Source organism: Astatotilapia calliptera, chromosome 9 (assembly GCF_964374335.1).
Source record: "Astatotilapia calliptera chromosome 9, fAstCal68.1, whole genome shotgun sequence".
Taxonomy (NCBI): Eukaryota; Metazoa; Chordata; class Actinopteri; order Cichliformes; family Cichlidae; genus Astatotilapia; species Astatotilapia calliptera.
Window position 1 is genome coordinate 18640336 of NC_137430.1, and position 25303 is coordinate 18665638.

The 25303-nt window shown below is 42.9% G+C and overlaps 1 protein-coding gene across 5 annotated transcripts; it reads left to right on the forward strand.

Moving 5' to 3' along the window:
• The first annotated feature begins 3098 nt into the window (after window positions 1–3098).
• pde7a (phosphodiesterase 7A) lies at window positions 3099–24882 on the forward strand. Of its 5 annotated transcripts, none has more exons than XM_026179516.2 (13): window positions 3099–4294; window positions 16896–16956; window positions 18415–18447; window positions 19634–19723; window positions 20292–20455; window positions 20569–20632; window positions 22746–22942; window positions 23273–23404; window positions 23515–23606; window positions 23746–23890; window positions 23969–24065; window positions 24170–24250; window positions 24353–24882. In XM_026179516.2, the coding sequence occupies exons 1-13, from the start codon at window positions 4157–4159 to the stop codon at window positions 24625–24627; spliced, it is 1569 nt and encodes a 522-aa protein (XP_026035301.2). In that variant the 5' UTR covers window positions 3099–4156; the 3' UTR covers window positions 24628–24882. The 5 variants fall into 5 exon arrangements, with proteins under 5 accessions (XP_026035301.2, XP_026035303.2, XP_026035304.2 ...); XM_026179518.2 differs by having other exon boundaries at window positions 19637–19723; XM_026179519.2 differs by lacking the exon at window positions 18415–18447.
• Window positions 24883–25303: the final 421 nt, after the last annotated feature.

The following is a 25303-nucleotide window of genomic DNA, read 5'->3' on the forward strand; positions in this document are numbered from 1 at the left end:
TGTTTCACAGCTGCATATTGACATCATTGCAGACGTCAGCACAGCACAGACACTGCAGTCACAATTATGCTGTTACACCTTGTGATTCACACTCTTTTTTTAATTAGATATATTGTGCACAGCGTAGATGGAAACGAGAGATGAGGCGATTGGGAAACATTCGGGCCTCGGTTTAAAACAATTGAAATGATCGTTTTATGTAGTTTGTAGTATTTATCTCGACATATTCTTTTCCACATAAAGCATAAATGTTTAATTAGGTGAGCTATGTTTGTGTGATCTTTGTATTAGCTTGTCATACTGAAAGATTTTGCGGTATTTGTAGAAGATATGCAACATTCAGAAAGCTGGTAGCAGTAACCAGATATTCTATTTTATATTTTTATATTATGTTTGAGATGCTCTTTCGTTTAAATGAACATCATTTTTATTTTTTTGTTTTAAATCTAAAAGCACACTGTCATTGTAATGGCCCTTTTTTACCACAAGATGGCTCCAGATACATACAGCGATACATTTTCAAAAGCATGCTGTTCATTTCTTCAGTTTTAACCTGATCATAAATACAATCCAGAGGATGAGCATTAAAATTACATATGAGCATCATAAGCATCTATCAGAAATCCGCAGTTTCTTTATGTTTTTGTGTTTGTGTGTGCACATAATGAACCTGCTTTTCAAAGAGACCTATAGAGGAAAGAAAAACTGCCAGTAAAGGAAAATAAAATGACTCCAGTGATTCTTGCAGTGTAGTAGAAGATTATTAATTAGGGATACCGTGGTACATTGTCCTCAGGGAGTGGAGTGTTGGGGGTTCTCAGAAGCAGACACTGCACTTGTGGCACCGAAGGGAATTTGCAGGTTTGCACCTTACCTGTTTTATTAAAACTCCTGAGACTGATGCTCAGTGCTAGTATATAACACCATGCATGGTGTGTGGTAGTTTTTGTGTGAGTGTGGCAAAAAAAAAGATGGCTGAGGAGCGAATTAATGAATGAAAAAGCTTTCCAAGATGTATATTTAAAGCAGTAGGGGTAAAGCGTGTGCCGTCGTGTGCTTGCATGTGTGATGTGCCACTGACACCGTCACATGCTAGATTAAGCAGTTTCAGAAACGTGCACTTAAAAACAGTACAGCCTATTTGTGGCTGGCCATCTCTGTAGTGTTTGCAGCGGCGGGTATTTTTTTAAAAAGCAAGGAGTGTTATTTTAGACATTTACACGTGAAACGTCACATTAAAAACTTTTGTGAATGTATTCTCAGCCACGAGGTGTTCCATGAACTCTTCACAATATTACTTTGTTAATCATCTGCCTGGGTTTGCAAAGGCCAAATTTGCTTTGAAAACAAAAGCCCAGAATATTTAAATAGAAATTTCACTTATTTTCTTATTCCTCCAAACAAATCCTCTGAAAACAAGCACATTTGTGTTTCCTACCTTTTTTGTGTTATTTCCCAGAGGTACCTGCACTATCAGATCAGCTCCAGTACCACCATGAATACTAGCGGTATGGGGATACTGCAGTATCCATCCGATACTAAGTAAATATTGTATTGCCAGTATTGCCAATAGCAATACCGATACTGATGCTTTTAACATATAAAGGCAGTGTATGTAGGGGTGAGCAGTGTATCGAGATTTATGGCATGAGTCAGCATAAGTTTGCAAATTCTAAACACATTTTAATGATCCCTGCGATTCTACAATAATCATTTAATAGAATAAAAACACACCTTTCAGCTTTTGATGGGTTTTGAAACTGGGTTTTTGGAGACCCGGAATTTAAATGTGCCTGCCTCTAGAGCACAACTTCTGTTGTTTAAATGAGCTATAAACTATAAATAAATAGGCTCAAGTCCACCCACTGAACTGGATAAGCAGCTAATAAGATGGATGTCTTTTTCAACTTTTTAAAATCCATTTCCATATTTATATTAAAAAAGATATCCCCTTGCTTTTATCATTTAGCCAACAAGTAGCTACAGATATTTTACCATTTAATTGAATGCTGAATATCTGATACTTTTAGGCCAGCCTTTCACTATAGTGAGTCTTTTCTAATCTTGACATATCCCCTGGAAAACACAAATGTACCCTGGTGTATGATGACTCTTTTAGATGAACATATATAAAATTTAAGAGTAACTCTTATTGTGTATTGCTACTGAGCCCTATAGTTTCCTTTAGTAGTGTTAAACACAAAGGAAATGATCTGAAAATAAAACCCCAACCCTTAGATAATGGGATAGCTGTGCTTGAGTTAGGTATTCTGGTACTCCGTCGTCTCCTGCTACTGTCTATGACACATTTGTTGTTGTGTTTTTGCAGTGTTGCCTTAGTTGCCTGGAAAAGATGCCAGGACCTCTCTTTGTGGGGGGTACGGCTGTGGGGAACTGCATTCAGACCATTCAGGAGCGTGAAAATGGGGGATGGAGGGGATTATACATACACTGGCACTGGGCCTGGCTGTTACCATGGCACACCCATTGTCCCCGAGCACACGGGCATGGCGGAGAAACCTCGAGTGAAAATGTGAATGTAGTAATTTTTCACTTAGGGGTTGATTTGAGTAATTGCAGCTACACTGTATAGTGAAAGATAATGAATTGCCAAGTGTGTTAGAGATATCTGGGGTAGACGGAAGGTCCAAACAATGCACGCGGACAGTAAAACACTCAACTCAAAGTCATCCTTTTGTACTGAATTTCCTTTTGTCTCGCAGTCAACACATGCACTCATATATGGCCACTCTTTAACAAAAGATGAAGGTTTTGCAGCTGTTCTTAGGCTGCATTTTAAACTCCCGGTAAGTCTCAGCTCCAGAGTAGTATGACTCATGAGAGGAAGGTAATCACAGGCAATGATGTCGACCGCTGCAGGGCAAGCCCCGTTGTGGAGGAATACCCTTGAGAAAGTCCACGCCGTCTGCAAACGACTGCTCATATAGGTCTTGGGATTGCCCTGGCCTCACAGCTAATCATAGCTGTCCTTCTATACCGTCTAAGCGTCACTGTCCAATCGACGTGTAGCTTGGAGCAGCTGCTTTCACACCATTGGTCGAGCTAAAACAAGGGCGGTTTTTTTCCCCTCTGCTCGCTCCAACAGCACCATCTCTGGCAGGTGGTGTGCGCTCTTAAAGCGTAAAGTAGGCTAATGTGTAGGACGATAGGTAGGTAGTCGTAGTGAAAAAAAAAACGCCGCGTAGGGTATTAATTTTTTTTGTTTTTTATTATTATTATTTTTTGAGAGGGTTGCCAGATTTGCAGTGCGCGTCGCTACGTTTCCTTTACACCCAGCGGAGTCGCAGTGAGTGAAATGAGCATCGGGGTTCCCCTCTCTGAGCCAGACACTTAGTGCTTTACGGTCAGCGGCGAATTTAGACAATTGCTCCTTCATCATGCAGCTCCAGATAAAAAGACGGAGAAGCCCTACGTGTTGATAAAATCTCGCCGGCGGTATAAAGTGTGAATGAGAGAAAGCCTCCCCCCTTCCTCCTTCTCCTCCTCCTCCTCCTCGTCCTCCGGGCCAACGACCGACGAGCTCTCACATCCTGGAGCTGCCTCACTTCGTCCGCCGGCGTAGCATACAACATGATATGTTGATGACATTTTTTGGAAGTGGTCGTGCCTTTTGTTTACACGCCGGGATACGTGATATGCGGATCTGCGAGCGCCACGAAAGCCGAGCGAGCGGGCGGTTTTTTCTGCTTTGAAAATGAGGAAGCAATTTCATAAAGACCCAGAAAATGGCAAGAAGGTCTCGTCGTCCGTGGGCCCGGATTTGAGTAAAATGAGAAGGAAAGAGGCAAATGCAACAGCAGCATGATTTATTACTGTTATCATTATTTTTTAAATCTGACAGAATGACACCAAAGGGGGTAAAACTGGAGGTAGATGAGACACAGCATCAATGAAGGCGATCTGCACAAGTTTTAAGTCGCTCATGATGAACAGAAATACTTTGCAGCTCGATATCAGATCGTTTCCACAATAGTGAAAGATTTTTTTTTCTTTTTCTTTTATTTCTTGCCCCGGCAGATTTTCTAGTTAATCACTCATCTGCTTTTTTCCGCATTGCATCTGCTGTCTTTTTTCCCATTAAATATTTCATTTTTTTTTCCTATATTTTTGATCCGGATTCAGCCCTGACTATTCAATGGAAGTATGTTATCAGCTGCCGGTTTTGCCTCTAGACAGGCCGGTTCCCAAGCATGTCCTCAGCCGAAGGGGAGCCATTAGTTTCAGCTCCAGCTCTTCTCTCTTCGGGGCTCCTGATCCAAGACAGCTGTCACAGGTAAAACACGTATCATTTCCTATCATCTGATCACAGTGGGCTCGATTATTTTATTTTATTTTTATTTATTTTTTTGGGGAGGGGGGGGCACATGCGTCTTAAAACCCACATCATTTTCAGAAACCATATAAATAATCCACAGGAATCTTGCAGGTGGTTGCTGGATATTTAGGCCCCATTTCTCTCACTCACTCACACACACACACACACACACACACACACACACACACACACACACACACACACACACACACACACACACTGCGAGAGCTCTCCACCAGAGGCATACTGTATATTCTTATCTTCAAGAGCCTAAGACACACACCAAGTCATCACCCAAAGCCAACTTTACATTTGTGTATGTTTCCCCCTGATAAAGGCCTCTTCAGTTTAAACTTTGTAGCCTTCCTCAGAACCATGATGCTGAGGTGTACCAGCTCACTCCTGGGAGTCAGAGGGAACGTGCCACACAGTTATTTATGTTAACATGCTGGGAGGAGAGCTTAAATCATTGAGTCATGCTTGAACTTCCTACTTTCTCAGAGTGTTGAATTCTTGAAAATGTCCCTCTGGTGAGCCTACCTTTGTTTATTCCTCTTGCTTCTCAAAACAGCCTGTGTGTGTGTGTGTGTGTGTGTGTGTGTGTGTGTAGGGCAGCAGGGGTCATGTTCTGCTTGACTGCCATGTACACACAGACACTGGCAGGCAGCACAGTGCATTTTGAATACATTAGCCAATCGCTGAACCACATTTGAGCACGTGTCTGAGGTAATGGTACCATCTCTTTGGCCTTTGTCCAGCGCACTAGTTTAATCAAGGCATGTGCCTGCGATGCCAGCTCACAACAAAAAGCTGCACGTCATGTCACCAGTCAATGAAGTCCCTTCTCCACGGTGTCGCTCCTTTTAAAAAGGGAAGCATCGTTACTATTGATTCAGTGTTTCTTGACAAAAGTAGCAGCGGGGTGTATTCTCGTGCCGTTGGGGTCACATCCTGCTAGTTGCTTGTGAACAGAAACTCCCACGGTGTTGCACGGCACCTCTCAGCCCATTAACTGAGCATTAAGCAACTGTCTATGACTACGTGAGCGTCCTCTTCAATGGGCCATCCATTAGTTCTTTGTACAGGACCCTGCTCCACATATCCACCCATGTGTGTCTCTGCTTTGAGCCTACATCCATCCTCACAGGCAGCCCCTTCAAAGACCGATTCATAGGCCTGTTGTCAGCACTCTTTTTCTTTTTTTTTTCTCACTGGGTCATTAGTGTTTGTCCTTTGGTGACCAATATCATGCAATCTTGGATAAGTTGGCTGGACCATGTGGTCACTCAATAACACTCTCTGAACACACTGTGCAAACATCTCTCTCTGAGTCAGTCAGGAGGCTTTTCATAAAACCAATTCAACATCCTCAAACTGTCCTTGCACAATGGTGGTTTCTGGACCATAGTCCAAAGGAGGATTCCTTTGGGGAAATCCTAAATCCTTATAAGGAAATCAATATAAGTATAATGCTGCATTGTTCCTTTTATGTACAAACAGAATCCGTGAAGCCGTTCTGTCTCCTGCTCACGTTGATCTCTCAGTTCGGCCGGTCTGCCTTCACAGCCTTTGCTTCTTTGTCATAAAAAGTGCACTGTTTAGTGTTAAAATCATTTCCCATGAAACTGGACTGGAGAAGGCTTACAAACACTGCAGACAACATTGAGACCAGCCTACGTTGTAGTCATTTGTCTTTATCCCTTGTGAACATCGGCAGAATTGGTGAACCTGCTTGCATACGGCAGTGTCACTCAGCCTTTGTCACCAAGCAATTACACTTCTACAAATATTGTTTTTTGGGCCCTATTTATGACCATAAGGGTGCATTTGTCCTTGGTGGCTGCTGTGTTTTTGTGTGTGGTTCCACAGGCCTGTTGTTTGTGGAAGCGGGGCTGGACTACCATTGCAGAAAGAGGCAGTTAGGCATGGGCCTCAGCTCTGTGGGCAGTGGTTTGGCTTGCTGCCAGGCTCACAGATGGTCGAAGTCTCAGTCCCTTTTCTTTTCTCTGGCTATCTTGTTCCGCTCGCTCACAAGCTCCCTCTTTTTCTTTCTCCGATGCACCCCTCCCCTTCCCTCGCCGATGAAGACATTTCCTCTCGTAAACAGTGGACGAAAGAGTAGGGTCGGAGTCTCTGAAGAATATGTCACTCTGTGACTGTGGAATTGTTATGATTGGGTGTAAATATGCCGTTGAAGAGGCGTTGAAAACAGCAACGGCATTAAATAAACGGGGCCCATTTATCCATTACAATGCCTCCATTGTCTTTAGCACAATGGGTGTTGTAAGTTGATCAAATCCCAAAAGTGGGGTGAAAGATGAATTAGAATTTTCCTGGAATATGGCGTCGCATTGGCTTCTCTTGGAAAAAGAGAGAACCAAAGACACGAATAAGTCAGATTAGGTTGATGCAAAATGAAAGGACCAAGAGGAGGACGCTGCAAAGAGTCATGTGGTTCTCATCTAAACTACAAAGCACAAATGCATTTGCACACAGCTTGACAGTATGTTACTTGTGTTATTACATACATCTCATATTAAGAGATGATGCACAGGGTGGGAACGAGAGTTTCTCATCTTTTTGTTTGGCTGTCGTGAGCTGCTGCCAGTAACGCACGGTCACACGGTTGCGATAAGGCTTTAAACTTTCAGAAAGAAAGATCCTGCAGAGATAAAAGGGGGTCAATAAACAAATACGGAGTATTGATGAAGCCTGAGCAGTGCGATGATTTTTGGTGATAAAGGGAGGAACGCAGCTTTAGACTGGGAGAACTGATCTGCTATCAGTTCGTCATATCACAGTGAGAGATATCATCAGTGCTGTAGTGGCTGCTGACCCGAGATTGGCTCCTCATTTGAGATGTTTACGCACAAGAGGAGATGATGATGATGATGATGAGAAGCCCGTGCATAAGGGTGGAGGCTGGCACTGCTTGTTTCATTGCTGCTGTGGGTGTTTCTGTGGAGAGGTCGATAAGGGAATACAGTGCCGTGCTTTTTTTTTTTTTTTTTTTTTTTTTTGTGGGAGTTACTTTGTTGATTTTAACTGAACCGATAAGGTTTTTTTTGTTTGTTTTTTTTTTCCTCCTGTGCAGTGCCATCAGATTGACGTCGTTTCAGGATGTGGTAAGAATGCTGAAGGAGCCGTTCAGACTCTGAGCCTGGTGTTTCACAACCTTTCACAAAAACATTTAACCCCTGCGCCGCCAAAACTTTTCACGCTGAATTCACACAGTTGAGCTGGAATGCACTGTGCTGCTTGCCGATAAGAAGGCGGGGGATTGCGGGTGTTTATTAACCCGCTGATTAATAAAGAGGAGCCAAATATTGCACCCTGTCTTCATTCAACCATACACGCTCCTCACCCTTTCTGTTTGCCTCCCTGTCTCTGCAAGGGGCCCCCTCTTATCACGTGACTGATCTGTTTTTGTGCTGCAGCGTCGAGTGCTGTCGGCCACGAGAGTGTGGCTACGCACTTCGACAGCCACAACATCAGCGCTGCTTGATTTTTATTCTTATTTACTGTGGCTTTATTGACGTATGAGCCTATACAGGAAGGGAGTCTATTTCTCAGTGCTACTGGTTTCAAACCTCAGACAGATCGCGCTGGTTGGTGACCTGGGTTTCGTTTGTTTTCCTCAGAAGGCTCTAAGGAGGGACGGGGCATGAAGTTGGCCCCGAGAGGCAATTAGAGCCTGGGGATGATGTTTGAGATGAATGAAATTCCTGTGCAGCGTAGACTTACAGTATGTGTGTATATAAGGCCCTTTTAAGCACTCGGTGTAAAAAAAAAAAAAGAATTTATGACACACTTGGCGACTAGTTAAAAGTTAAATAACAATAAAAAATCACTGATTGTGGATATATGACTGCTTGACAGGCAGGCCGCCTTGTAACACTGCTCACTGCTACACTCGTCATCATTTGCTGGCCAAGATATCAGGCCAATTCACCCCAGGCCTCTCCTCCAAAGCAGCGGGCGTCTCGCAAAAACTAACTGCAGCTGCAAAAACTAACAGTGGACACAGTACTCATAAAACACTCTTCCAGCAGGTAGACTCTATCCAGGGTTTTAGTGTATGTAGTGGCTAAAATATATATTATACACACATGCGCACACACACTCCAGATCTGCTTTTGTTTATAGGTTAGCACTCAGTTTCTGGAATTTGGCGTCCCACACAGCAGAGCGCTGCAAGAGGCCATAAGTCAGAAGGAAGCTTTTGGTTTATGAAAAACCCGTCCACCTGCTTTTTATCTCGAGCATTTACATATATGTGTGTGTGTGTGTGTAGGGTTTATGTGTGCACTGCTTTGTTTTTTGATATGTCAGTTTATTGGAATACTGCTGGCTTCCTCATTTGCTTGGCCCCAGCTGACTTGCTTACTGGAATAGGCAGGTCCTCAGTTTAAGTCAAATTCTAAGATCTTTATAACCTAGTAAAAGCCAGTTTTAGGCCTGTGTTTCAAATCAGGAAGTGTGAGAATGTTTCATTCGATTGTGCCATTGAAAGGGCATCAGGCATCTGTATCTGCTCTTTCACGGTGCTCTGGTGAAAGTGCTTTTTGAGCAATGATTTTGAATTTCTGAGTGTTTTGAAATGAGTGTTTTTGGGTTAATTCTGCATGCATTAATCATACTGCATGTTTTCTGATATTTGTTTGTGTCTGTTTAACTATACGGGTGAGAAAATGACAAACAACGAAGCCCTGGGGGTCAGCCACATAGTGAGGAGTTTTCACATTAGGTCCTGACCTCAGAAACCTGAGTGTTGTGCCCCAAGGCAGTGGCGCTAAGCCGAGATAAGAAACAGAGCTGTATGTAAACGAGCTTAGATGGAATTGCAGGGAGAACAATGGTTGCGCTGTTAGGCCTAGTGGTTAAAACGCCAAACAGAACTAAAGCTAGCTTGTTCTCAGACTGCTACAATCAAAAACCAACAGACTGCAACTCATTTAAAGGCACTGAAAGCAATAGAAGTTTTGTTAAATTTTTAAAGCTATGTTGAAGTAAATTGAAAAAACCTTCAGAATGAGTCATTGTTACTCATTTAAGTTTTAATAAAGTGTATAATTCAGAAGATTTGGTGCAAATTAAAGGGAAAAACCAACATGCGTGTTAGTAAGATGTTAGGCTCACATGTGCCTCAAGAACGGCTTTGGTGCATCTTTGCTACGATGTCCCAAGTCTCTTTAGTCACTGGAGGGATGACTCTTCCGAAAAATATTCCCTCAGCTAGTGTTTTGATGGAATGGAGTGGAGATACCGATCCCTTTGGTATAAAAATTGATAAATTGACCTAAAAGTTACCGAAAATATTTCTGCAAAAGGCATTGTAGAGTTTGTTTTTCCTTTATTTTCTCTTTTGTTTTGCTTAGTTTTTTAACTGGTAAATATCTCTATATATACTCATCTGACACTTTATTAGTTACATCTTGCTAGTACTGGGCTAGACCCTTTTTGCCTTTAAAGCTGGCTCGACACATTGATACAGCGAGGCGCTGTGGTGGAATGTCCCATTCCACCACATGCCAAAGGTGCTCTATCTGATTGAGATCAGGTGACAGTGGAGGCTGTTGTGAACCTGTTGTCATGTTCGAGAACACTACGCTGTGGTCATAACAGGATGGACATGATCAGCAAAAACAATTCTCAGTTGAGGCCCAACATGTGCTAAGAAAATATCCCCACACCGTTATAGAGCATCACCACCAGCTTGGACCATTGACGTCAGCTGGGACGCATCCTTGCTTACATGTCGTTTACACCAAATTCCCAGTAATTCAGCAGTTTATGAAAAAATAAAAAAAGCCTAGTTCAAAGTCACTCACATCACCCTTTACCCCATTCTGATTCTCAGTTTGAACTACACCAGGTCATCTTAACCATGTCTGCATTCCTGATTGCACTGTGTAGCTGCCATGTGATTGGCTAAAGAGATACTTATGTTACTGAGTAGTTGAGCAAGTGAACCTAACGAAGTGACCAGTGATCGAAGTGATATGTACTTCTGTAACAACCAGCCACGTTGATACCAAATACTGATACTAGCTGATGAAATCTACCTTTTGACATGCAGACTTGCGTAACTTTCCATGTTCTCATTCCTCAGTGTTTTTGGGCAAGAGTAGCCTGGGGACCTGAGCAACTGTCATTACTTACAGGTTCTTTAACAGCAAGTGGGAACTGGGTAGAAGGGGGTTCATTTTTTGCTGTTAAAATATAATGATTTGTTTTGTTTCATAGGGGCTCTGTGATTGACATGTGCCAGCTAGTCTTTAAACTAGATGTCTATATACCGAAGGTGTGGCCAGCCCTGTTGTTTGTGTGGTGATTTGTTAACGTAAATGTTTGCTCACTCACATGCCATCTGGACTTGTAACTGTCCTCATTTTGCCTCCTTATGCAAAGCTAACAACTTCACACTGTGTTTACTCACTCCATTTGCAGTTATTACAAGTTATTAGAAAATCTAGATGGCAAGATTAGCATATCCTGTACACACGTATCTCTGGTTTTTGGTAGCTATAATGCTCGGGGTGATCAGGAGAGAGTACAAAAGTGTTGTGTAAAACTATCTTGAACACACCAGAAATGGCTGGATGGTGACTTCATGGCTTTCCAGCCCAGTGAGTCACGTTTCACCCATCACACCCCTGTTTTGCTTTAACCTAATGTTTAAAGAAAATGCTAAAGAGGAACAGAAACTTGCAAGAAATTTTAATCTGGGCTCTGCCTTGTTTCATCCCTGAGGCTGTTGGTCAAATGCAAACTGGCACTGCTCCAGAGTGAAGTCAGAGTTTGTAAAGCTGCAGTTTCTTGGAGGACAGCTCGAAGCAGCTTGGAGTAACTTTAACTGTATTAAAGTCATTGGGAAACAAATCAAGCAAGTTTTGGTCATGACATGAAAAAGGGCATTCACTAGTATCTACCTGCCACTCTAAGGCTTGTATTGTTACGTGCAAGAAAATCAAGACCTCTTGTTTTTCTTGTGTGCACCATATACAGTGGGGCAAAAAAGTATTTAGTCAGCCACCGATTGTGCAAGTTCCCCCACCTAAAATGATGTCAGAGGTCAGTAATTTGCACCAGAGGTACACTTCAACTGTGAGAGACAGAATGTGGAAAAAAAATCCATGAATTCACATGGTAGGATTTGTAAAGAATTTATTCGTAAATCAGGGTGGAAAATAAGTATTTGGTCAATAACAAAAATACAACTCAATACTTTGTAACATAACCTTTGTTGGCAATAACAGAGGTCAAACGTTTACTATAGGTCTTTACCAGGTTTGCACACACAGTAGCTGGTATTTTGGCCCATTCCTCCATGCAGATCTTCTCGAGAGCAGTGATGTTTTGGGGCTGTCGCCGAGCAACACGGACTTTCAACTCCCGCCACAGATTTTCTATGGGGTTGAGGTCTGGAGACTGGCTAGGCCACTCCAGGACTTTCAAATGCTTCTTACGGAGCCACTCCTTTGTTGCCCGGGCGGTGTGTTTTGGATCATTGTCATGTTGGAAGACCCAGCCTCGTTTCATCTTCAAAGTTCTCACTGATGGAAGGAGGTTTTGGCTCAAAATCTCACGATACATGGCCCCATTCATTCTGTCCTTAACACGGATCAGTCGTCCTGTCCCCTTGGCAGAAAAACAGCCCCATAGCATGATGTTTCCACCCCCATGCTTCACAGTAGGTATGGTGTTCTTGGGATGCAACTCAGTATTCTTCTTCCTCCAAACACGACGAGTTGAGTTTATACCAAAAAGTTCTACTTTGGTTTCATCTGACCACATGACATTCTCCCAATCCTCTGCTGTATCATCCATGTGCTCTCTGGCAAACTTCAGACGGGCCTGGACATGCACTGGCTTCAGCAGCGGAACACGTCTGGCACTGCGGGATTTGATTCCCTGCCGTTGTAGTGTGTTACTGATGGTGACCTTTGTTACTTTGGTCCCAGCTCTCTGCAGGTCATTCACCAGGTCCCCCCGTGTGGTTCTGGGATCTTTGCTCACCGTTCTCATGATCATTTTGACCCCACGGGATGAGATCTTGCGTGGAGCCCCAGATCGAGGGAGATTATCAGTGGTCTTGTATGTCTTCCATTTTCTGATGATTGCTCCCACAGTTGATTTTTTTCACACCAAGCTGCTTGCCTATTGTAGATTCACTCTTCCCAGTCTGGTGCAGGTCTACAATACTTTTCCTGGTGTCCTTCGAAAGCTCTTTGGTCTTGGCCATGGCGGAGTTTGGAGTCTGACTGTTTGAGGCTGTGGACAGGTGTCTTTTTTACAGATGATGAGTTCAAACAGGTGCCATTCATACAGGTAACGAGTGGGGGACAGAAACGCTTCTTACAGAAGACGTTACAGGTCTGTGAGAGCCAGAGATTTTCCTTGTTTGAGGTGACCAAATACTTATTTTCCACCCTAATTTACGAATAAATTCTTTACAAATCCTACCATGTGAATTCATGGATTTTTTTTTTCACAATTTGTCTCTCACAGTTGAAGTGTACCTCTGGTGCAAATTACTGACCTCTGTCATCATTTTAAGTGGGGGAACTTGCACAATCGGTGGCTGACTAAATACTTTTTTGCCCCACTGTAGTTTGCATAATGTGCACTAATGCTTTTTCAGTCTCTAAAGCCCTAAAAAACCCTCAAACTACCGTAAGAAATAAAACAAAACTTTAATTACCAATTAAAAAAAAAAAGAAGCTCAGTGCTGGATGTCTTTTTATATGTTGTAATTTCAATTTTGTAGTTAATTAAAGTGAATAAACACTGTTCTTTAAACTTTAATAAATCTGTGTAGGTTCTCAGTCATCCAGGTCATAGTAATCTAATAGTAGTTTAATAAATTAAGTGTGCATGTGACATTTAGCTCAAGTTCTTCAGTTGATATCTTGCATCTGTCTTCGTATCTCAGTCACAGCCGTGAAGCATAAATGCCAGAAGCGCAAAGCTTAAAAAAGTGACTTAACTTCTTGTTGGACCATGACAGGCCCATGGTTGTCTGGCTTTGTGTGTTGGTGCAGCAAGGCGTGTCAAGGGTATGTGAGGGTGTGTGTGTCTCTGTGTGTGGGTGTGTTGTGGGCTGGCCATTTCAAGGGTAAAATTTGACTTTCCCTTCTGTTCACAGTGAGAATGTGATATACACAAAGTGCAGCTCTTGCCAACTTGTTGTACAAGGGAGGTCATGGCAGTAAGTGCCAACTGGCTGCTGGGTGTGTGTGTGTGTGTGTGTGTGTGTGTGTGTGTGTGTGTGTGTGTGTGTGTGTGTGTGTGTGTGTGTGTGTGTGTGTGTGGCCAGGCAAAAGGTTTTGTTGGTGCTAGCTGTGTTAGCAGGGCTGGTCACTCTTCATACCCACTCTTAGCCAGCATTATACAGTTCCCACACGTGTTGCAGCCTATTCCAACCCCCATCTTACACACACACACACACACACACACACACACACACACACACACACACACACACACACACACACACACACACACACACACACACACACACACACACACACACACACAAGCTCCGTGGATAACATACCCACAATCTATAATGCTCACACTAAACACTGCACCATGTGTAAACACAGAGGCCTGTTGACACTAAAATACAGCTTTGCACATTACCCACCCTGAGTCAAGCTGTTTGCTAGGCAGTAAAATATTAGCTTTGGATTGGTGGCTGTCATGAGCTTAGAGTACAGACATTGCTAGGTGTATATCTGTGTGTGTGAAAGATTCACAGTAATCCTAATTATATGAGGTAATGAGTGTACAAGCCAGAGCATTTGTGTTTTTGCATGTGTTTGTGTTTGGTGTGACCTGCCGGCTGTCGTTAAATGGCCACAGATTAGACATATTTATCAAGCCCTTTGCTGTACTCTGTAGTTGTGGACCATAATACAGAGCTTCCTAGTTTTGCCTTTTTAAATCTATTTTTACTATAACTTTCCTTTATATAAAAATATGCTCTCTTTTCATTAGAGTGCTTTGAGTGAAGGGTGCCCTGTGTTAACCTGGAGGGTTAAGGATCCAGTAAGGCCCTTTTGTTCTTTAGAGTTGTATACAGTGAACAGGTTGGTTGTCAGTGGACCAAAACATCTTCCTTTTAAAAACAGTTTGTCCTAGTAGAGAGCTGTAAGTCTGGTATCGAGTCAATCAGTGAGGTAATCTTCCAGTTATGCAGGATCTCTGTGAAAGGGGTAACTCTAGACAAGGGTAGCCCCATTAGCGTGAGTGAAGAGTTGACCTGGAGGGGGGCCAGGATGTGTAAAGTGCACAGAGAGGTGAGCCAGCACCTTACTGTAGCCTTGGGCAGCTGTCTGTCAACAGAGCAAATATGTAGTTACGGCAGTCGTGCCTGCTACAGCTACTGCTGTGCAAGTAACACTATTGTCGCAGCTGCCTTCATGCACTGGAATACTAGTTAGGACTGGATTTTGTTTTTTGTGCAGAGAATAAAAGTAAAAATTTTATCCTCTAATGGATTGTTATCCCAGCCCAGAGTGTACCCTGGGATAGACTGCTGACCTCCTGCAACCCTAAGTTGTATAAGCAATTAAGATGAATGGATGGATGCATGGATAAAGAAGTAAACAGGGTTTGCTGGAACATTTTTCAATGTTTCTTCAACTCATTTGCTTCCTCTCTCGAAACCTGAATAACCTAAATGGTTTATTTCCTGGTTTATTCTTCTTTTCTTTTTTCCCCAATGCATTAAAAATGTATCTGCAGCCCGCGTACCAAAGCCGTTTGCTGCACTGCTGACGAATATTGAGGAAGTATTTACATATTTTAAAACATGATGCGTCAAGTGCATTACTTTACAGGAAATGGTATTGTGATTTGTTTGGATGTGATGCTGAACCCAGTGTTGACTGAGAGAAGTATTTCAGGAAGTTACAGCATTTACGTGGTATTTCATGTTCGTGGGTTACAGTAAGCAGTAAAAGTGATATTCCAGAAGAGTTTTGTGCAGTGAAGTTAATTTTGCTTTTGAAATTGCTACTAAATTGCATTTCAGTAAATTTCATGAAACTCTTTCTCTGTCTCTGTGTGCAAGGAACAATAATATGAATAAAGTTCCCTGATGTGCTTTTTATTTTATGGGGAGGGGTATCTGTGTTTGTGTGGGATCTCCCCCGAGTCCTCCTGCTTCCTCCCACAGTCCTAAGATACTCACGTTTGGTTAACTGGTGATTCTGAACTGGCTGTAGGTGTGAATGTGGGTGCGATTGGTTGTTTGCCTCTTGTGATGGACTGGCAACCTGTTCAGGGTGTATCACAATGCTTGCTCGTTGACAGCTGGGATAGGCTCCATCCTGAACTGAATGACGGTTAAGTAAACGAATGGGCGTCGTTCAATGCACGTTAAAGATTTATTCATCATAGTGCAAGTCTGGTTGTGGCCTGTCTTAGTCCACTGCTTTAAAGTGTGCTTTTTGGATTATGGAAGGCATAGACCGAATCCTAACACAGGGGTACTATTTAGAAAGGACTGAGTGTTGTTTAATGTTATTTACGCATAATGCTCCCTCTGCTTTTGTCTTGCATTGAAAAGGTTTTTCATCATTTTATTTTTCCTTGGCACACTCTGACATGGAATAAAAAGTCTAAATTAAATGTCCAAATCTAGATTTAGCTCAGACTTTATTGAATAAACAGTTAGCAGATGGCCACTAAACACTTCCTGTAACTGCTTTTAAGAAGACAAAGCAAAAAAAGTCTTTTATGAAGCAGCTGCCAGAAGCTCTGAGTTTAGACTCTTAAGCTGATAAGTTGACTTGTTGCTAGCTGGTCCGTCACATCTGTACAAGCTGTCAATTCCACCATAGTCACTTTTACTAAATCAAAGTGCATTCACGTGCTGACATCAGAATAAATAACTTTAGAAAATATATCTATACTTTTAATACTTCTGCATTTTCAAACTATGCTTTGAGGCAAATCTTTAAGTTGCATAAGAACCTCACACATCAAAAAAATACTATTGGTGTCTGTGTGTGTGTTTGTGTGTTTGTGTGCGTGTGTCCCCAAATAGCACATGTGTTTCTCACATGCCTGATAGCAGTGCCGAATCAGGCTGATGACACGGTGCTAGAGCATGTTTATCAGTATAACACCAGAGTATACAGAGTACACACTGGAGATTAGAACCTGCAGCAGAAGCATTACACCACCCTCCTCTTATCAAGTCCTGCATATGCATTAAAATGTAAAAAAAAAAAATAATAAGGCACATGTTTCTGTTTCAGAAGAAGTGTTTTGGGGTGCGCCTGTTGTTGCACTGTGATTGTTATAGTAAGAAAACAGCTGCAGGGCTCAGGTTTACAATTATTTATTGAACCAATAAAAAGAAGTGATGTTTCGAGCACCACTGGTCTTTATTGGTGATTAGGGACTGTTATACTTCACACGTGGTTTTGGACAGGCGGGACCTCTTTGTTGTTCGGCAGTATTTGTAATTGCGTTGCACTGTATCGGTTGAACAATAGCTGATGTTTTCTTTTTGTTTCTTCTGTTTTTTTTTTCTCCCGCTCAGAGACGAGGGGCCATCTCCTACGACAGCTCTGACCAGACAGCGCTGTATATTCGTATGCTAGGTAAGTGTTAACCTGCTCTTTCTACATACACACAGTAGAGACACAGTCACACTACTTCGAGACCTCAGAAGGTTTACCTTCTCTGTGATCGTCTCCATTTCTTATTGTTAAAATAAAAGCACTGAGATGCGCATTTAAGGGCATGTCCAGAATCCTTTCAATCCCTGGCCTTTTTTAATCTTCAAGTCACGATAGGGTTCAGTGTGTGTGTGTGTGTGTGTGTGTGTGTGTCTGCGTGCATGCATGTGTATCGGTAGTCTTCAGTCTTAAAAGTTCAATCAGATATGTGATGAGCATACGGTTTTTATTTTAACTGTAAATAAACTAAAGCGTCTCTGGCTGAGGTTATTTTTTTGTGTACATATGCGTGCATTCGTGCATGTCCATTCGCACTCAGTGACCCTAAAGAGGATAAGCAGCTTAGAAAATGGATGTGAGGATGAAGGTTCATAGCTCTGCCAGGCAGATGGAGTCAAATGCATCTAGGAAGCAGCCAGTTCAGCTCCGTAATCAATAAGGTTACTGGGGATAATGGTGCGATTAGAGGCTGGTTATACCCCTGAGGTATGTGTACTAAACAAGGATGCTGTCTTGCATGGAACTTTTGGCACCTCATATCATACTTGTTGGCTGGGAGGTAGCAGCAAAGAAGAAGAGTAGAATTGCTTGAAGTGTTATCCTGTCTGTATTCTTCTTGGATATTTTAGATTGCTGCTATGAAATGTAGTGAGCGGGCAGGGAGCTATCAGTATTAGACGCAGTTCAGCGTGAAAAAAAAAATGTGAAAAAAACCAAAAACAACATATTATTGTCATACTTTGTTTCTTTCCAGCACGATCATGAGTCGACTGCTGCCTAGTCTAGTCATAATAACAGCATTTCATTGAGCTGAGTGAAGGAGCTTTAGCTTTTTAATCATTTTACTTAGCTAAGTATGATGGCAGTCTCATATGTCACAGGCATAAAGCATCTGTGTGTGTAGATTTTCAGATTAAATTAAGTGTAAGGAGAGGCACGCTAATGCAGACGGGTGCTGGCCTGGGCCTGGGTTCAGTCTGCCAAGTTAATGCTGATGTGCTTTCAAATAGCAGGACTCAGAGCTTTTGCCTCATCAGTTATAATGACATGACCTACATTCACCCCAGAGCTCCAGCACTAATGCACCATAGGGAGATGTGGACCCTTTGACACTCAAAACGCACTAATCACGCAAACTCGCGCAGACAGACGCGCTCTGGGCCCGAGCACGTGTGTTTGCATCTGCAGATGTGACAGATGTGCATACATATGGGCATATGACGACTGCCTAAAAGTGCATGAATTGTGGTGTTTTTTTGTTTATTTTTGCAGAATTCATATTGTGCAATCGAAACTAAACATTCATGAATAGCTTTTCAAAGTAATGTTTAGCGCCGCTATGCCGTGAATAGTAATTCTTAGTTTTTGGTATTTTGATAGGAACTTGTGTAGTATTCAAACAGCTGTTTGCAAGTAAGTAACAAGGTGGTTGTGGGAACACACTGGTGTGACTGCTTTTTTTTTTTGTTGTTGTTGTTGTTGATAAACTGATGCACACGTGACACAATTTAAGTGCTATGCTGGAAGCATACCATCTCACCTTTAATCAGTATACTGCAGTATAGAGTCTTGCTGTACATACAGTGTTGCCTGGAACAACACACTAGCATTTGCTGCATCAGTCATAGCACCATCCTGTCACCTCACTGTGCTCTCACTGCTCTCGACTGCAGCCTACAAGCAAGCAAGCAAGCAGGCCGGCCGCCGTCTGTTAGGTCTGAGTTTGGAGCCTGTCTCTGTTTCTCTGCCTGACTACTAAAACCAGTCACAGATCGGCTATAGATCCTTCTCAGTGGCTCGGAGTACTAATAGTAGAGCAGACATGGCATTGCATGCTCAGCTGTTTGACTTGTCTGTCCGTTGAGTTTCCTCTTCTGGAACATGGGAGTGTGTGCTTGTGTGTGACTGTGCCCGCACATGGATAGTCCACACTGGGTCTTGGTCAAATAGTATTTTCCACAATCTCTTGCTTGTTTTAGCTTGCTGGGGAGTACAGAGATGATGGGTTTTACCACAGCGTCCTGTCACACGTCATGATTTAGTTCCAAAGCTTCACATAAGAAGGATTATTTCCTTGTTTAGAAAAGCTGAGACATGATTGGGGAGGGGGTGGGGTAGGTTTTCTGTCAACACTCTAAGGTATAATAAATGGTTTTCTGTAGGTTTTCTAGAAAAAAGCAAATTTGAAAGATTTTGTTGATTATTTTGTTAGGATTCAGTGCTATGAGGCTATGACAGTGAAGTAAAAGTGTTTGACATTAAAGCAATTTAAGCACAAGTTACTAAAAAGGGCAGGTAGCAAGAAACACGGGGAGAAATAACAGTTTATAATAACAGAAATCGCAAAAATAGCAACTAGTAAGATATAAATATTTGCTCTGTCTTTGGATGTTGCCAGAAAACCAGAGTAAGTTTCAGCTTCTTAAAAATCCAAATGAAAGAAGATTTACTACATTGTCATGTGGTAAAGCCCATCTTTGTGTCACTAAAGCAAGATAAACTCCAGGATATAGCGCCAAAAGATTACTAATTGGATGCACTTCTGGACTTCTTTTCACGCTGTATGAATCTTGAGGAAATAAGTGTTGATTTCTTCTAGGAGATGTGAGAGTGAGAAGTCAGGTTGGATTTGAACCGGAACGTAGAAGCTCCCACCCGTACCTGTGCATCGACTTCCGAACGCTTCACAGTGAGTACAGCCTGAGCATCTTGACTAAAAAAACCAGCCTCCCCGGTAGGAGTCACAGACTAGTCCTGTCCTGCGTGACTGAAAGACGCCTGTGTTCTTGTCTCTGAGGTGTGCCTTACTATAAACCTTGTTTGAGGCTTACAGGTGCACGATAAAGCACCACTTTCATTTTTCAATGAAAACGTTTGAGTGTACTTGTTGACATTTTTGACCCAAGATTAATCCTACCTCACGCTGACGTGTTTCTGGATTGCAGCGACAGTTTACTCAGACACAGTGCCTTTTGTGGGGTGTGTGCGTGTGTGAGAGAGAGGGAGGGAGAGAGACCACTGACAAAGCATGTCTGCTGTGTGATCCCAGACGAAAGGCTTATGAGTGGGCGGCTGTGTCAGCAGCAACTGTTTGTGTATTGCTGTGTTGGTGTCAGATCCCCACCAAGCTTGTCCGAGCCAAGTAATTCTCCGGGCCTAACGAGGTTTAGAAATGAACATGCCCCAACGTTGTCGTCTGTTTTAGATGTTGTATCCTTTGTAAAATATCGTGTGCGTCTGTGTGTTTGTGTGCGCAGCACGGCTGGGCTGCGGCTCCACGTCGGCCAGCTATGATCCTGAAAGGCGGGTCCACAGGCTGCTCAGCTTCCAGAGATACCTGCATTCGTCCCGTCTGCTGCGAGGAGTCCCCCAGCAGATACCCCTCCACATCCTCGATGAAGATTACACTGGACAGGCTAGAGTATGGGACTATTTGTAATATTTGGCACCACAATAAAACAGAAGTGCACATTTTCTTTTTATAATTTATTTTTTCCAAACCTCACGTAAAACTCTCTCTTTTCTCTATCGTAGTGCATGCTGGAAAAAGTCGGGAATTGGAATTTTGACATTTTCCTCTTCGATAGGTTGACAAATGGTAGGTAAAATATAATCTGTAGGACTTCTGAGACGTTGTTCTAAATGCCATGATGCCTTAACTGACATCAATCAGCCACAACGTTAAAACCACAGTTCCTACCTTGTGACCCAAAAACAGCCATCAGGGAACGGACACAAGACGTGCAAAGTGAAGATTTTACTCTGTTGTGGACACAGACGGCACAATGTCGCGCGTGCGCTGTTGTTGCAATGTAATGGCCACTCTACATCCACATGGAGCCTCACGCTTGCAGTCTGATTACAAAATTTGCGTGACTTTAGAGGCCAAGAACTAGAGTGAAGGTGGATCACAAAAAGACAGGAGACCGAGCAGGAGGTGGCAGAGCTGAAAATGCTTCTGTTGGGAATGAGGCAGATTTCAGATCAGATTGAGCAGTTTGGATACAAAGTTAGAGAGGGAAGTCTGAGATTGTTTGGACATGCAAATAGAAGGGATGATGGATATACTGAAAAAGGATTTTGTGACAGTCGGACGAAAAAGAAGCAACCTGGCAGGAGGAAAAGACTGAGACCACAGATGCAGTGAAGGAGGACCTGCAGAGGTTTGGTGTGACACATGAGGATAGATATGGATAGAGTAAGATGGAGGCAGATGATCCTCAGTGGCTATCCTTAAAGGGACCAAGTAAAAAGAAGAAAAGGTGTGCGTGTTCTGACTCTGAAACAATGTTTCACGAGTGGCATTTATCAAAGTAACACCCGCATGAATGAGAGCACTAAAGGTGTTGTAACAAAATGATCAATATTCACTCCACCTGTCGGCGGTTTTAATGTTGTGGCTGATTGTCGTGCACACTGACTGGTGAATCCTGACCTCTGGTTGAGATTTAAAGTGTTGGCGCTGGTGCCATCTATCTGATACCTGGCACAGTTTTAGGATTAGCTCTGCAGCTATGTCACTGTTTTACTTTAAATATACATCAGCTGTTTTATGTCTAAGCAAAGCCCAGGCTTGACAGAAAATGAATATACAGTGCTGTATTATTTAGATTTGTATTAAACTAAACTCAAATTATTTTAAGTGTATTGGTGTGGAGGCCCTATATTTATTTATCTGTGTAATAGGATAGAAGTGCATACTCTTCTGAATTAGCCCCTCCTCCTTTCTGTGTGTACTCCTGTAACCTCTAAAATCCTCAAGAATATTTTTCCATAAGCTGTTTTCACACATGCACTGTAGCCCTAAATTTCTCTAAACCTCACAGACTGGTGCGCTGTCCATACTCCAGCACTCGGCAGTGGTGCGTGGGAGAAATGTCAGTCATTTCTCCATTAGCAGGTCTTTTCATCTGCGTGCTGCATAGTACAGTGTCCATGTGATGTCTGATTGCACCAGTGTGCAAATAGCGCAGCTAATACTCTGGCGTATTGTGCGCTGCCTCCTCCCCTCTGCGTCCAGTAAGATCCCTCGCTCAAACCACCAGGAGTACTTCCTGTAGTGAGAGCATGTCTGAAGCAGACAATTTCCTGCTGTGTACGACATGCGAGAAAGGATAACGGGGGAAAATATTCCAACTCTCTTAAGCTGACGTGTGAAAGGAGCCTCAGAGATTGTGCTTTGTATTTTCATCATACTCCTTTTTTTGGGGGGGGGGGGGGGGGCAGCTGGTCTGTGTGAAAGCCAGACTGCAGCAGTGGAGTTCAGGAAGTCAGTGGTAAACAAAAGTAATTCGTTTTTTCTACATTCTCTTATTTTTGAACCACTAAGTGCGACTCTCGTAATGAGGATGAAAAGGAATCTTATCATGTATATAATTGCACATCCTGCACTGTATAATTGAGGTAACCTCAATCCAATCATCAAAACAGCTTTAAGACATGTTCTTGACCCGTCTCTGACTTGACCCGAGTTAAACTTCAAAAGCAGGAGTTAAGGATTGCAGTGGTGAGAATCACAACTATTAAAAATTAGACCGAGAAGGAGGAGGTGGTGTAGTGGAGGCAGAATTAGGAAAGATGGATGCATCCATAAAAAAAGACTGGCAATAGAAGTGATTATTGTTGAGTTCAGCAGCGTTCAGTTGCAGCTTTTATAGGTGAACTTAAGGGATGAATGCAGAGTGATCATTCTGATTTGATTTCTTGCTCAGGAAACAGCCTGATCACCCTGACTTTCCACCTGCTGAACCAGTATGGGCTGGTGGAGCTCTTCCAGCTGGACATGGTCAAACTCTGGAGGTTTTTGGTCATGGTTCAGGAGGACTACCACAGTGACAACCCGTACCACAACGCTGTCCATGCTGCAGATGTCACACAGGCCATGTACTGCTACCTGCGAGAGCCCATGGTGAGACAAAACACTTGAGCTCTTTTGGGTTTAAGTAGCTAACTCTCACCCAGTCCTTTGCTAGCCACAACAAGGTCTTCTTAAAAAAAAATCTTGCATAGCCAAGGTTTCTTGCTTCAACAGTATTCAACTCACAGTACAGGCTTTCCTCATCAGCTTCTTTCAGTCTAACCAGTGAATGCTACCATTAAGATGTGCGTTTGATAATGCATCCAAATAAGTGCTCTTACAGACAGATTTTGAATAAAAGTATGCTATTTGCAGAGCTGAGAGTTCTTCGGAGAAGGCATTCTTGTATTTTAAACCCTTCTTGCATTATTTTTTGTGCAGCTTGCCAAGTCTCTGACCTCCAAAGACATCTTACTGGGACTCTTAGCAGCTGCCACCCATGACCTGGACCATCCTGGGGTCAACCAGCCTTTCCTCATCAAGACTGACCACTATCTTGCCACACTCTATAGAGTAAGGCAACAAAGCAGTCACTCTTTAGCCTGCCTAACTTATTAGAAGACTTCAGTGAAGGATGTTGTACGATGTATTAAATTAACGTGCACACACAATTTCTCACCTAGAATACCTCAGTTCTGGAAAACCACCACTGGAAGTCAGCAGTGGGTCTGCTCAGAGAGACTGGGCTGTTCTCCCATTTGCCTGCTGAGGACAGGTCAGTCTGACACTGAGAAACACAAAGAGAACTCAAACTGTGCCACTTACAAGGCTGTGCAGAAACGGAGTTCTTTCATAAGACTGCTCTTTGCTTTAAAATGTGTTTTCTTAAACAAACATGCTTTGTAATACCTCAGGCTGAACATGGAGAGGGATTTGGGTTCCTTAATCTTGGCCACGGACATCAGCAGGCAGAATGACTACCTGTCCAGGTTTCGCTTGCACCTGGACCAGGAGAACCTGTGCATGAGCACCGCCAGCCATCGTCATTTCGTCCTGCAGGTCAGTGTTGGTTTAAAAAAAAGCTCCTGCATCTCAGCAAACAGCAGGTTCATATTTATCTTTGCTTTTCCAATGCAGATGGCCCTGAAGTGTGCAGATATCTGTAACCCCTGCAGACCATGGGAGCTGAGCAAACAGTGGAGTGAGAAAGTGACAGAGGAGTTCTTCCAACAAGGTTATCTGTCCATATTTTTCCCTTATTTGTTTTGCTCTTTCTTCTCCAGATTGGAGGTCCTTTCTTTCTTCTTGTTTATTAAAGTCTTTGTTACACTCTTGCAGGAGACATTGAGAAGAAGCACAAACTTGAAGTCAGCCCACTTTGCGACAGAGAGATGAACACAGTCGGCAACATTCAAATAGGCAAGGATTTTGGCTCTGTTTTTATTCCCCCGTTATCAATGGCTTGCGTGTAATGCAAATACTCGTCCTAATCAGCACCTGCCACCCTTTCTCCTCCCTCAGGCTTTATGACATATGTGGCTGAGCCGCTGTTTGCAGAGTGGGCCCGTTTCTGTGACACACGTCTGTCCCAGACCATGCTGGGTCACATGGGGCTAAACAAAGCCAGCTGGGGAGGCTTACAGCAGGAGCCGGCTCCGGTCTCCGAGGAGGCAGAGCCCAGCACGGCCTGCGCAGACACAGGAGACGCTGCCACCGCGCCGAATGACGGCAGCACAGCTACGACCGCAGGAGGAACCAGCTCCAAAGAAATACCTCAGGGAAGCAGAGAATCCTGACACACTCCTTCTGTGCCATTTCACCTCAACCTCGTGACCCCTGGGGGCCTCAGGGCCTCACAATACACTGAGGGGGTCGGGTGGGGCACCCAGCGGTTTGCGGCCACGCCGCTGCCCCACCCGTTCCGAACACCTAGTTTATGTTTTGTTGCTTTGGCCTCCCATCTTGATAAACCACTGATTTTACTTAATTTATTTAATTTTAATTCCTCTTTTTTTTGGCATAGAGCAATACATAGATACCTCATTTGGCTACTGCTGTATTTTTTCTTTTTATTTGCTTTATTTATTTGTCCTCTGTAGTTTTGGCATTACTGACTGAACGCACCACCTTTTTTTTTTTTTTTTTTTTGAAGTTTGTGAACTTTAAGAGGAAAGCAGTATAAGAACTGAAGAAGACCTTTTTCTGGTATTTTTTTTAAGTGCCATTTGAAAACAAAGATTTGAAGAATGATCTGAACTGTATTGACTGAGACAACTGGAGTGTTCAGACCTTTCTAAGACTTTGGAGTAATGCCGTTGTTGCATTGGTATTGAAGATTCTTCCTCATGTAAAAAAAAAAAACAACAGAAAAAAAAAAATGTGACAAGCCCAGTCCTTTTGCTGCCTCTACGAAGACTGTTTACGCGTCTTGTTTGTTTTGTATCTTTCCGTCGAACTGAAACGAATCACGTC